This window comes from Pleuronectes platessa, chromosome 13 (assembly GCF_947347685.1).
Source record: "Pleuronectes platessa chromosome 13, fPlePla1.1, whole genome shotgun sequence".
NCBI classification, from domain to species: domain Eukaryota; kingdom Metazoa; phylum Chordata; class Actinopteri; order Pleuronectiformes; family Pleuronectidae; genus Pleuronectes; species Pleuronectes platessa.
Window position 1 is genome coordinate 9275051 of NC_070638.1, and position 14622 is coordinate 9289672.

The following is a 14622-nucleotide window of genomic DNA, read 5'->3' on the forward strand; positions in this document are numbered from 1 at the left end:
TACTATGATCACGTGAGTGCCAATCAAGCTAAACTAATGTGCTGCTAATTCAACATGGGCGGAGATATAGTGTGGTTATTTTACTCCTTTTATTTGTACTCTTAAGGCATTACATTTTATATTCATTACTTTTTACGGGGACTTATTTATACTGTGGTTAAGAATCAGTGTTATTTCACTTGTATATATGTCTGTCTTTCCCTGTGTAAACATTCAATCTTATCTCAATACCTTTTATATCTTACATAGAGCTCTTGTTGTATTTCTTTTAAGGTGCAATTGAAATAAATTTGCTATGTAAGTCAATTTGCCTTGCCCTTTGTGAATCAAGTTTTGTTGGTTTTTGTTTGTATCTCATATCTTTCTGATTTGTCATAGCTACTCTACAATGTTTTGTGGTGTATTCGTTTCAGAACGGCTTTCAGGAAACAATCCATGCCAGGCTGTCTTTAACACTCACAGGAGAGTGTATACTTATGATCCTACTCACATAATGAGGGCGGAGCAAAAAGCATGAGGTGGAAATATTCAGGTAAATTACAAACACCTCCAAAAGTTTCTTCTTTCCTGGAGTAAAGTGATGTATTCTCCACCACAATATACTTCTATAGAGCAGGCATGAACACAACTTTATTAAATTAGCTGTATAGCTTTACCTGGTGGCTCATAGTGATTCAGATTTATAGAAATTTTACTGCATGCAGTTAAATGAGGCTAAACTTCGAGTGAATATCAGAAAGACAAATTGATTTAGACTGTACTGTTAAATGGACATTTTCAACAAATACACCATACATGGATAAATGTTATTTTAGCCCTTAACCTTGCAAATGAAAACCGTACTATTCCGAATTTTTTAGCATTCATTTATTATATTTTAGATATGAAAAAGTTGTTTCATGTGTAACAACTCTATGTGATTTATTGAATCAAAGAAGTGAAGATTTATGTCAAATGGGCTATTAAATGACCTGTTGTCCATTGACAACTTAAACATGAATACAGCAGAACCACTCCTCAGTCTATCTAACAGTGGCCATTCAGCCGCAAGTACTTTACTTTTGATACTTTAAGTATCAAAAGCCAACATTTGTCTGCACTTCATTTAAAGAATAATGCAGAACTTCTTTGTAACTGCATTTCGAGCTACAGTAAAATAGTACGGTCATATTCCTTTGATCTCCTGATTATTTTAAATGTATTTTTATGAAATTCTTTCAAATGTAAACACGTACCTATATGCCTAAATGCTTTTATGCCCTGGATGTGATAGCATTCAGTATATGCAGTTATTATGAAGTGTCAAAGTTATCTCCTAATAGCAAGAGTCTTGTAATGTTTGAGCCATAAAACACACTTTAACAGCTACTTTACCAGTGATCGAAATTAACTACTTTTACAAGCACTACGCAAAAAAGTTGTTAGGTATCTTTACTTACTTCACTTTGAACTTCTAACGATTCTACTTTAAGCTCTTTTCTTTAAACCTCTTCTTCTGAAAGGCGTACACCTTTACATTTATTTGTAAGATATAATTAAATAAAAAGTAAGATTCAAAACAAAACAAAAACAGTAATGCTTTTCATACCATTACTTTACTCGGGAAGATCTGAGATCTTCTCTCTTGTCCTTTAAGGCAAACTTTATTTTCTGATGGGTTTTTTTAATAGATTATATCTAAACATTTCAAGATGCATAAATAAGCAAATGAGATGCACAAGACATACAAGTTTCAAGGAGTGGTTAAAAATGTAATATCTTCTAAATATTTAAACGCTAAATCAAACTCGTAATAGTTAACTATTCTTTGAGCCGTAAACACTTTGAAAAATAAATATGAATAGTTAGATAAGCAGTGTTAGATTTTAATCTAATTTACTCAACTGCTTTACATCAGAGTCTAGATTTGAACGTGAGAGTGAATGGTTGTTTGTCTCTGAATGTTGGCCCTGCGATAAGCTTGGGACCAGGATGTACCCACCTCTCGACCCCACGACTCTCAAAGGATTAGCAGTAGAGATAACGACACATTGAAGAAAGAAAACAAGTTGTACCAACTTGAAGAGGCAGATGGTCGCCAACATTCCACTAGAATGTTGTGGGAACTGTGAGATTCTCTATCATTTTGACCTTATTATGTACTTTGAGATAATATATGTTGTGATTTGCCGCTATGCAAGTAAAATTGAATTGTATTGAAGAAATTACTTCAGCTGGTTACACACAAATAATCTAAGTTTGTTTAAAGTTAACATTAACACAGTTGGTAACTATAATTTGAATATTAAAAACCTAATTTGCGTGTAAGTCTCTACTTTAAGTGATTTCAAGATGCTAGTGTACATTTATACTTTACTTTAATGGAGTATATTATCACTTTTACTCAAGCAAAGAATCTGAGTAGCCGTCCTGAGATACAATTTCAGGCAACGTGAATAAATTTGTTAATTTAGTAATTTTATCTTTTTTTTTTTTGCTTTCCTTTTACAAATACACAAACTTGCAAGTGTATCACACGTAGAAGGAAAGTATTCTGTCTACTCCGCTAATAAACTGTGTAATTGTCATGAGATAAAAGTTTATAGGAGCATTTTAAAACTAAATGCCTGCTAATTAGTAGTATATTAGGTAATAACGGAAACAGTCGGTTGCTGTTTGCGAGATTTCAAAATGCTTGTGTGCAAATTAAGGGCTGCATTAGTAACAATTACAGATAAAACCAAGTAGTCACCTTAGATATATTTAGCCTCTGAAGTGTTTTTTAATAAAACTTTATTTAGAATAAAAAAACTGGTAGAAACCAATTATTCAAAAAATATAATCAAGAGCACGAAATGGTGAAGTACACATTGGTACAACTTAGCGACTGAGCTCATTACTTGGTATAACAATGCAAAGCAAATAAATAAACCTGTGTATGAATAAATAAGTAAAGAAAAGTAATTTTGGACAAGTGCAGCTTTTTTTGTGGTCATGTATTTTATGATTTCAACTTTTTGATTAATATATTAACATTGTGAAGGGTGTGTTTTTTTAGCCAATCTTCATTTGTTGGTGAGAAATTCAGCCAAAATGTTTAGTGTAGATAATTGTTGTGAAATTAAAAGTTTCACAACATAGTAATTATCACTTGTTGCCTGAGGTTATGTTTTGTGACTCCAGGTTTGACTCAGTGTGTTTTCGTGCAGAGACACTAGTTTCAGTCAAGGCTGAATGTTTATCATCACATTTCAAGGTGAGTTTCTTGACTGATAATAAAGTCCTTGCTACCGACTCCCTGCAAAATGTCAAACCCGCATCGCCAGGCTGGTAAAGAACGCGGAAGGAGCGTCTGTGCGGAGCCGGGACCGCGGAGACGTCTCCGGACCTGATCCGTAACCTGGGGAGGGCCCGGGGATGAGGACGTGCTGCGGAGGGGGGCAGAGCGGCAGCGGCTCAGTGAGGAACAAGTGACCGCTTTAGCTTCATGTCACACGGAGGGAGACACGGACGCTACCCTGCCGCTGCTAGCAAGAGGAGGAGCGGAACAGAGGGAGAGTGAGGGGGGGCTGCCGGCCGGAAGGGACATCACTCGCGCGCATTAGATCTCCGATTTATTCCGTTATCGATTTGTGTTCAGCGGTAATCTCCCAAAAGCAGAAGACGAAGAAGGAGACGGGGGCTCGGGGGATATCATCTGCTAGCTTGTAGCCTACCGCCATCTCTCCTCCGCCGGAGCGACCGCCGTGTCTTCCACACCATGGGGAACGCGGCCACCGCCAAGAAGGGCAACGAGCTGGAGAGCGGTGAGTCCCTCTCATTTACCTGTTCCTGTTTGTCTGTGTTATTATTATTGTTATTATTCGCATTTATTTGTGACTCTCGCCGAGCCTCCTGTGACAGTAGCTAGCTAACCAAGCTATCCCCGTTAGCGCTGTCCCATCCGGCAGCTGGGGAGGGCCGCCTGTCCCCCCCCCAACACAACCACCCGCACACACACTCGCTCTTTAGTTAGTTAACGAACAAAACAACCGTCTTTGGGGTGTTTTGTCTTTTATTATTTAGTTGCACGTTCAGCCATTAAAGGCCCAGCTGAAGTAAGCTAGCAGCGAGGAGACCCCCGTGCATGTTGTGGTTTTCTGGAGGCTTCAAGGGGGTGGGGAGGGGAGAGCACTGACAGACAGTGGTCACAATCTATGAAGGCATATCACAGGGCTGCTAATGCAACGGTAATCGATCAACCCCCCCCCCCCCCCCCTCCAATATTGGTGATTTCCCCACTAAAAGGTTGTTTGCAGCTGCAGCGGAGGAGGGGATCGAGCTTGATGACCAGCTAGCCTGCTAACTTTAGCCACGAAGAGGGGGGGGGGGGGGGGGGATTAGCCCTTCCGAAGGCCCCTGTCATTGCATTGCCTCTTGGTGGTAGTGCTGCTGCTCAGGCCTGCACACACACACACACACACCATTAAATCCATGGATAATGGCTACAAAAATACCCAGTGTAGCATCAGCTCATCACGTCTTCCGTGGTGTCGCCCTCCGCTCATGACAATCACCACTTGCTTCTGACCTGAGTTCAGTTTTGCAGCCTCTTCCCAGCACACTTACCCCGGGATGAGACACAAACTCAAATATCTGATGCTCAACCACAAAACCCTTGAGTGATTGTTATAAATACCCGGTAAATTTTTTTACTTGTGGGACTGCTTCTGCCTCGGGCTATGCTGCCACATCTTTATTCTGGGCTTTATAAACAAAGCTGTCCCTCAGTACAGTACCCTGACCAAATATGGTGAAGAAATGACAAATGCCCTCTTTCCATTCATAAAACAGGGAGCTACTACTGTCGTCCTGGCATAGGCACACGCACACACGCCCACGCAAACACACTTGAATCGTGTCACTCCTGTTTATTTAGAGTCCCCATTTGTGATGTCGCTGTGGTGAACGTCCACCAGGGCTCGCTTCTCACACGCAGCTTGTCATTGCCCGGGGCAGCTTGTCATCGAACCTTCGTCAGAGGATAAGGGGTATTACAAGCTTGGAAAGGTTTGACGTAATTCAGCCTAGGCCAGTGTTACTTGCACTTAAATACTTTGATGTGTGCAGCTGGTCATCACTGACTATCCTATCCCAGTGTTTCACAGGCTTCCTCGTGCCTGGTTGGACACGTTTAAAAAACGATGGTGTTATTATCATGGTGTGATACATTTTTGCAGAATCAGTTCAAATTAGTCATATATTCACTGTATATGTCCACATCCTTCACACACGCTTTACCCTCTTAAACCCTGAAGGGATCCATCTGTGTTCAGTTACACACTTGGTTTTAAAGCAGTCACTTTATGATGCAGTGAAACATTCCTCTGAAGTTTATTGACCTGTTGAGAGAGACCAGGCAGGTGAAGTGAACTGTGCTTGCTCGAGACGTTCAGGCAGACAGCGATGATCAGATCAGCAATACTGTCGAGCATTTGTTTTGAAAGCAGCTATGATCCGGAGATCTTGGGCCGTGGCTAACTGTTAAACCAGTTTGAGCTGACACGATGCCCTGAGCTGCAGATTTGTCAGGAGGGAAGCAGCTCTGACGACCTGCTCACCTACAGCGCTGTTTATACACCAGGCTACCTGTGTTTACTCTATTATCGCTGCCATTAGCTCGACCAGTTGGAATCGCACCAACATGGTCACACTCGGTCGAGGGGAGATTAAACATGCCATCATGACACCTATCCCCCCCCCCCCCCCCCCCCCCCCATGTCCATGTATTGTGTTTCACACTATACTTTAACAGAACAGAGACGCCAGCATAACTAAACTAAGTTATTCTTGTCTTGTTTTGGCATTGTTCTCAGGGAAGTTTTGCCAACTGTGTTGGCTTTGGACCATTTAATTTTCCCTCAGGGCACAAAAATGTTGGAGAGAAGTTTGTGTGAACAAAAACAACTCACATTATTACCGTATGAAGAATATTAAATCAGCATTGGAGTTGTGTTCGAGGCTTGCAACGATCATTTGACTGGTAAATAGCAGAACAGAACTGAAACAGCTAATATATCAGTTAGTTTATCACAAAGACTTTTCAACATCTGTTTAATAATTCATATTTTCAGTAATAATTCAAGAAACTGGTAAAAAATCTAAAATGTGAAGATTTTCTCTGTTTACATAATTTTTAAAACTCTATATTTGGGACTTAAATGGTTGTTTATGTACTAATAGAGCTGTATTATCTTTTCAGTTGCCTCTCAACTGATAGAAAATTGTTGTAATTCGTCTAAATAAGTTTATCTCAGTTTTCAGAATTAGCTCTTCCTTGCATGTTAACAGAAACTCACAATCTACACAGGACACAGTAAATCTTGTTTCTCTTTTGTGTGGATCATTATCTTTCCAGTCTGATCTAATATGCACGACTGAATTTCTACCACTTGACATTCTGTTCCTGTTCTCTGACTGTCAGTCTGTTTTTAACTCCCACAGGTGAATGTCATCTCTGTTTTCATTCTTGTTGCTTTGATCCACTACATATGCTTCATGTTTGTTGATGTGTTTTTACCTGTTGTTCTGTACATGAACTCTATGTTTCTCTCTTCTCTTCCGTATCATCCCATCCATGTGGGTGATTGTTCCTGCAAAACCTTGGTGATCAATAGAGACCTTTGGTATGCTCATTCCTCCAAAAGATGACCAGAATGGCAGAACGGCATTGGTCTCATTGTGTCAGACTTTCTAGTTGTGCTTGCTTTTGATTGTGTGCTTTGATAATGAGTTCCGTGTTTTTGTTGTCCACATTCTCTCAATCTGGATATCTGCTGTCTGCTGTGTTTCCCATACATTGGTTTGTCTCTGCTTACCATTTCTATGCTGTGTTTATTAGTTTTCCACCAAGTCGTATTAAGTGATGCACAAGACGCTCAGACGAATCTGCCCTGTAACTTTTAAGTGTTGTGGTCCCCTTCCCTTTTAAATAAGGCTACTAAACAACACCAGACATACTGAGTGTCTTGGCATGCATCACTTGTCTGCCTGTCTTGAACGTTGTCGTCTTGTGTTTGTGTTTCGTCTTTCCTCTTAGAGCAAAGTATGTGGTATTCTTAATATTTTATTTATATCCAGATGAGAGTTCACCTTGTCCCTTTGTCTTCTGCATTGATTTGCAATTTAATTTCAATTTACCTCAATCGGTCCTTTCCTCTCATAGTCTGATAGCATTTGGTCTTTTTGCCAGTCCCATCTAATACATGAATGTGTTTTTATACTAATAAACCCAATAACATTGCTGAGGAAGAACAGTGGGCTAGCTGCATATTAATATGCTCTCCTTTTCTCTTTTAGTGAAAGAGTTTCTTGCCAAAGCCAAAGAAGATTTCTTACGGAAGTGGGAATGCCCACCACAGGTGAGAATAAGTAAATGCTAAACATAATATTAGCTCTGTCCACACACGAGGCTAACGCATGGCTATTTCCTCAGAGCACAACGGGCCTCGATGACTTTGAGAGATTAAAGACCCTGGGTACTGGCTCGTTTGGGAGAGTCATGCTGGTGAAACACAAAGGAGCAGAGCAATACTTCGCCATGAAAATACTGGACAAGCAGAAGGTCAGTGGCAACCTGTATCATAAATATGCAGGTACAACTAGAATGGCCCTCGGTGGAGCACATACCCCAAGCCACAGTCCCCTTAAATTCAACCAAGCTGCAGCAGATTGCACACATGCTAAGATATCCCTTTTTTCAAGATCCATGATTATTCCCCAGGGAATTAGTTAAAATATCAACAAAAAACTCACTAGGTTAAAGAAAGTTAAGAAAAAAGCAGGGCTTTACCCTTTTGTACCGAGCTGTGCCAGAATTAAATGGGCTCTTTCTTGACATGTCCCCTCCTTCCACCTAGTTTTTTGGGGAAATGGTTGAGTAGTTTTTGTGTAATCCTGCTGACAAACAGACAGAGGAGAAAACCTAGCAGAGGTAATAAAAGACTGGTGCCATTATATTCAGCAAATGGTCTGAAATGACATTTTAACCTGTTTTGTTGTATTATGGGATTACCAGGGAACACGAGTAAAATATATAAATAAATGACTCAAAGCTTTCCTCATTCCTCTCGGTGTTCTCTGTCTCTGCTGCTCTAGTTAGTGAAATTTGCTCGACAAGCTCATCTTATCTCTTTTCATCTGTCAGGTTGTGAAACTCAAGCAAATAGAACACACATTAAACGAGAAGAGGATATTACAGGCTGTGAGCTTCCCCTTTCTCGTCAGACTTGAGTACGCGTTTAAGGTATGTGTACTTTTAATAGAATAATATAAATACATTGTCTGTAAAAATGTTATCCGCCATTTAAGGGCCTTTTTGTTTTTGTAGGACAACTCCAATTTGTACATGGTGATGGAGTATGTTCCAGGAGGAGAAATGTTTTCACACTTAAGACGAATTGGAAGGTTCAGGTGAGTACATACTTAGGACATGTAATACAGTGTGTTACTGTGCAGTATTTCCATTGATTTGACCTTTTATTTTCTGCTGTTTCGTTTTCCAGTGAACCACACGCACGGTTTTATGCCGCTCAAATAGTGCTGACGTTTGAGTACCTCCATTCACTAGATCTCATATACAGAGATCTGAAGCCTGAGAACCTTCTCATCGACAACCATGGCTACATTCAGGTGAACTAGAACATAACAAATGAGCACATCCTGCTCCTGTGTAACATCTGTCCACACCGTGCCCATGCTCAGTATATGTGCTCCTGACTTCCAGGTGACAGACTTTGGATTTGCCAAGAGGGTAAAAGGCAGGACCTGGACGTTGTGTGGGACACCGGAGTACCTGGCGCCAGAAATCATCCTCAGCAAAGTATGGAGCTTTTTGTTAAATTAACTGGGGGGGGGGGGGACGACTAAATCCCTTTGTTTGAAGCAAATCTGCTGTAACATATGTTTGCAAGCTCATGTTATTATCATCCCTTTCGGCATATAATACACATTTGGAGGTGCCTTCGTTAAAAAGCATCATCATATACCTATTATCTGTCTTGACGGTTTCAGGGCTATAACAAGGCCGTGGACTGGTGGGCCCTCGGAGTTCTCATCTATGAAATGGCAGCTGGCTACCCTCCGTTCTTTGCAGATCAGCCTATTCAGATCTATGAGAAGATTGTGTCTGGAAAGGTGAGCAGGCAGTTGTTTTTATTTATAACTTCTACATGAGGGGAAAAAGATGCAACCGTCCAATAAGCTCTTCTCTCTTATCTCCAGGTCCGATTTCCCTCCCACTTCAGCTCCGACTTAAAGGATCTGTTGCGAAACCTGCTGCAGGTGGATCTGACCAAACGCTACGGCAACCTGAAGAACGGAGTCAATGACATCAAGGGCCACAAATGGTTCGCCACAACAGACTGGATCGCAATCTACGAGAGAAAGGCAAGACACCGAATACATTTTGTAATGACACCACACTGAGCTACACTGACAAAAGTTAATGAAGAGTTAATTAGATATTGATTTACTCACATTGATTTTTTTTTTTTGGTAGCTGTGAAATTCATGGCTATGATGCTGCAACAGTTTATTTTCTTAGAAACGTGTCTGAGGACTGTGCATCATCTTTTTGTAAGGTTCTGGGTTCCAGGTGTTTGGACACTGTTTGTTTTGTGTTGATGTTTTGTGTTCACGCACAAAAGTGGCTTTCAGAAATAAGTGTCTCAAGGCCATTTTGCATGATGTTGTTTTGATTAATCAAAGTAGACATTTAGCTCAGGCTTCGGTCCTATTGATCTGTCGATTCTGTTTAACCTCGATCACCAAACAGTCATTTGATGCTTTTACCAACTTCAGACCAATTTTCTGGTCAAATGACTCCTCAGAGCCGAGCCTGCTGGTCGTGGGTTGTTGTATTTTTACATCATGTCACCATTTTTGTTACTTTATGTCCTTCGCCGATTTATTGTTGCCTTTATTCTTTAGAGTAATTCAAAATATCTGCTTCCACAAGCTCTATAACAATGTTAGATGTGTCTGTATCTCTCCACCGTCATCGTCTTCTTTCTACCAGTCAAACATACGACATGTTTACAAAATACAGAGTTGAGGGAGGTGGACTGACGACTTAGCAGAAATAGTACACCGATGCCATATATCACTCTGGTGTTGACCTTTAGTCAAACAAATGTTTAGATTCCTGTGCATTGGGTGAAACAAAGCAAACATGGGAAGTCACTTCAGCCTTGAAAGTAGAAATAACGTTTCACTTGAGAAAGGTTTGAAATAGTTTTAATTTCATGTGATTCTTTTTTTTTAAGTTTTTGTAATAACAAAATATAAACTAGGACTGGGTGAAAGTAAATATGGAATATGTTGCTCTAAAAATAAACATTACAGCTAAATGTTTGGTAAAAATGATGATGGTGCTGATTCAAGTGCAAAACAAAAGCCATGACATCAGGAGCCTTTTAAAGCTGTTGTCAGGCCGTATCTAAAGGCTTGAGAGTTCATGTTGTAACTGTTCTGGACGTCAACACTCAAAGCTGTGAAGATGACTTGCTGTCGAGCAGAGGGTGAAGACAGGAGAAGTGCTCATGATTGACAAGTGTCAGTTTTGGAAACTACACAAAATTCCGACAATCGAAAAATGTGGAGGCAGACTGTTTCACACACTGATCATCTGTCGAGCACTTCATTAAACACTCACTAACTCTTTAAGTTGTCATCACTCATGAGCATAACAATCAGTTCTCGCTGTTTTCTATTTGTATTTTGACAGTCCTGAGAGTTTTGAAGCTTTTTGATTTCTCAAGAGAAATCTGTCTCAGCAGATATTAATTGACATACTGCACGTTGAAATATGTATTTCTCTTATTCCCGCAGGTGGAAGCCCCGTTCATACCAAAGTGCAGAGGCCCAGGGGACACGAGCAACTTCGACGACTACGAGGAGGAGGAGATCCGCGTTTCTTTAACGGAAAAATGCACGAAAGAGTTTGCAGAGTTTTAGGACGCGGGAACATGGATATATCAGGGAAAAATAAGGGGATCTTTGCACTCTTCTAAAGACTTGGGAAGGAGCAGAGACCATCGTTTTTTCAGATCTACTACATAGTCCCTTCATTCCACAGGGCTGAATGAGGTCGCCATGATCCTTGGGTGCCGATAACCTCTCACTGTCACGTACCCCTGCGTATTAAAGCAGACACACCACTTATTTCTTTTACTTTTTTTTTTTTTTGTACCTACCAAATGTTTTTTTTTTTTTTTTACTTTGAAGCAGTTAGTCTTGGATGTTGTTATCCCCTTTTAAAATATGACATTTTCTTTGAAATTATGAGGAAAAACTGAGATGATGGCCAATAACAGTCCACACATTGTAGCTGACTTTGTCTGTGGCAGTTCAACACACATGTGTGGGTTGAAGGGATCCCCCCCTCGTCGTCAGCAGTGTATATTTAATGGTCTGTTACAAGTCCACATCACATTGGCTATTGTGAAGTACTGGCCAGCTTTCAGACGTAGTGTTCGTCCTATGTGCATATCTGTCAGTTTTGTAAGGCATTTGAACACGTCGGGTGTTTAAAGCATGACCAAATAGAAAATATTGGGTGACACAAGAAGAGAGGTCCTTTCCTTTCTTTGCTTTTTGCCTTAGAGAGCCAAATCCTCAGATCGCCCCCCCCCCCCCCTCCCCTCCTCACGAAAGCATCCGCTCACTGTCTTCTCTGTATCCTGACCCAGGCACACCAAGCCATTGCAGAAAAACACAAGGGTTGTTACATTAGTCAGATGCTAATCCAGTTGTTTGTTTTTGATCCTTTTGGATCTGTGAGTTACATGTAAAATCTGTCATCTGGTATCTTCCTCTCTTCTTTTTTTTTCGTCTCTGTGTCGAACATTATAGTCATATTGTCCCTAGATTTCAGGTCTGCTTATAAAGACCAATCGTTACGAGTCTGTGGAACAATGTGACTTCGGTAAATTGATCTGGGTGAAGTGAAATCCTTTTGAGGGTTTCCATTGAGTGTAATGTTACGTTAAGGGGATCATTGTGAATGGTGTTGCAGCTTCGTGCCTCAACATTGTTAGTGATACCTTACAAAAAGTACAGAATTTAATAATGTATTAAATTAAGGATATTTTAAAATCATGAGAAACAGGAATGCAAAACTGTAATTTGCCATATTTTCCCTGTTACCTCCCCCCCCCCCCAAACAGATTGTTGTTTCATTCTTGTCAAAGAATGTAGATTTGCAACTTATAGGTATGCATATTTGAAGGCTTGATTTCAAGGTACAGTTTTCCTCACAATACACTGTCTAAAATAAAGACTGCTCCTTTGTATCACATGTAACCCTGTTATTGTTAAGCTCATTACATTATACGTATATGCATTGTTTCATATATGTTTTTATTTATACACATTAGAGATGCTAATAAATTTTATTTTTAAAAGTGTTGAAGGTGTGCAGCTCTCCTTGCTTTGGGACATTTAGCACTGGGCCACTAGAGATAGAACTGGAGATTGAATGGAGACTAGAATCGTTCATGAATGTGACAGGACACTAGACTCTTGTCTCTGTGTGTGTGTGTTAGTTGTTTGGTTGTTTGACATTTTGCCAGAGAATATATAAAAAAATATATATATATATATATTTAGGGGACTGATAATTATGAGTGTGTACAATTTGGTGTGGCTTGATTGTGGACTGTGAAGACTGATGACTTCCCTACCACTAATCACATATGTATTAATAATAATGTGACATAACTAATTAAAATGTAGCATTGTAGTATTTTATATATCTATTATCCTTTTATTAAAATTATATTAACTTTTACAGTATAGGTACATTATTTTATATATTCAATATCCTTTTATTTAAATTATATTAACTTTTACAGTATAGGTACAGTATTTTAGATATTCATTATACTTTTATTTACATCATATTATATTTGACATTATATTTACGGTATTTAATATATTAAATATACTCGTATTTACATGTATGTACAGTATTTTATAAACTCAAATACTCTCAGAAGAGGAGAGAAATCTATCCGCGTTTCCAACTTTGCCTTCTGAACCTTCGCTGTTGCCGTAGCAGCAGACACGCGGGTCGCTTCTGCTGCATCTGAGGAAACATGGCGGGCATGGAGCTGCTGTCGGACCAGGGTTACCGTCTGGACGGGCGGAAAGCCACCGAGCTGCGGAAGGTCCAGGCCCGTATGGGGGTGTTCGCTCAGGCGGACGGTTCCGCATACCTGGAGCAGGGGAACACGAAGGCTCTGGCGGTGGTGTACGGTCCTCATGAGGTAGGAGTCCTGGGTGGGGGGGGGGGGGGGGGGGGGGTTCGTCTGTTCCCATGAACCATATGAATATTCACCCACTTGTTTGTTGCGCGTGTGTTTAGATGATCAGCTGATCCAACATGGTAACGTTTGTCCTTCTGTCTTTAAGCCGGACTCAGAAAACAATAGGAGATTTAAATGCAAATCTGGATTATGAGCGTTTTATAATCAGAAGTTAAGAATAAAGTTACTAGAGCCAAAAAATAAACGGCTCATTAAGTTAGTGCTCTGATCAAAAGTCTGTGGACACTTGTGGATTTCTTCCACATATGAAGTTACAACACTGACGTTTCCTCCATCTGTGTGGGGAAGGTTTAAGAAGAGACACAGCTCTGACCTTTCCTGCATCCCACACCTTTAAACTGATGTTATTAAGGTAGAATGTGTGCACATCACTGCAGCTGCCTACAACTATACAACATATTTCAACCGATTTCAACCATTCAAGCATCCAAACGCTCCTCATGTTATATATAAGGGTAGTACATGAATAAAGATAGATGTGTTATTAAATGTGTATGTTTGTCGCCCCCTAGATGCGTGGCTCACGGAGTCGGGCTCTCCACGACCGGGCCGTTATCAACTGCCAGTACAGCATGGCCACGTTCAGCACGGCAGAGAGGAAGAGGAGACCCCATGGAGACCAAAAGTCAACAGAGATGAGCCTCCACCTCAAACAGACGTTCGAGGCCGCTGTGATGACTCAGCTTTACCCGCGGTCTCAGATCGACATTTATGTCAAGGTCGGTGATTAGAGCGCTGAGCAGGCAAACGTGGTTTCGATCGGGTTGTGTTTGCTTTACTTGATTCAGGGAAAACCTTTCTTTTCAAACAGATTCTGCAGTCAGATGGAGGGAACTACAGCGTGTGTGTGAATGCCGCCACTTTGGCTGTGATCGACGCAGGCATCCCCATGCGGGACTACGTGTGCGCCTGCTCCGTCGGGTTCGTGGACGAGACGCCCCTGGCCGACCTTTGCTACGCGGAGGAAAGTGGAGGGCTGAGCTCCTTGGCCTTGGCGCTGCTTCCCCGGAGTGGACAGATAGCTCTGCTTCAGATGGACGCCAGACTACATCAGGACCACCTAGAGGCGCTGATCGAAGCGGCCATGACGGCCTGTAAAGGTGTGAGCAAGGTGCTGGATGAGGTGGTGCGACATCATCTCCAGGAAGTGTCGATGCTCACTGGAGAGTGATGCCTTGGATGGAGTGTCTTGTTTTTATAATGCATTCATAGCAGTTACTTTGTACTTTTGTATATAAGTGGGGAAGCCAACAATAAATATGTGAACTCTGTGCCC

The 14622-nt window shown here is 40.9% G+C and overlaps 2 protein-coding genes across 2 annotated transcripts; both read left to right on the forward strand.

Annotated features, from left to right (window-relative positions):
• Positions 1–3401: 3401 nt before the first annotated feature.
• Positions 3402–12425, forward strand: prkacbb (protein kinase, cAMP-dependent, catalytic, beta b). The gene is made up of 10 exons (XM_053438090.1): positions 3402–3785; positions 7318–7379; positions 7454–7582; positions 8165–8263; positions 8348–8430; positions 8523–8649; positions 8744–8839; positions 9031–9153; positions 9241–9405; positions 10849–12425. Exons 1-10 carry the CDS (start codon positions 3740–3742, stop codon positions 10972–10974), a joined length of 1056 nt encoding a protein of 351 aa, XP_053294065.1. The 5' UTR covers positions 3402–3739; the 3' UTR covers positions 10975–12425.
• A 666-nt stretch (positions 12426–13091) lies between these two features.
• exosc4 (exosome component 4) lies at positions 13092–14617 on the forward strand. Its single transcript, XM_053438330.1, has 3 exons — positions 13092–13286; positions 13859–14065; positions 14158–14617. The coding sequence occupies exons 1-3, from the start codon at positions 13116–13118 to the stop codon at positions 14515–14517; spliced, it is 738 nt and encodes a 245-aa protein (XP_053294305.1). The 5' UTR covers positions 13092–13115; the 3' UTR covers positions 14518–14617.
• The last annotated feature ends 5 nt before the right edge of the window (positions 14618–14622 follow it).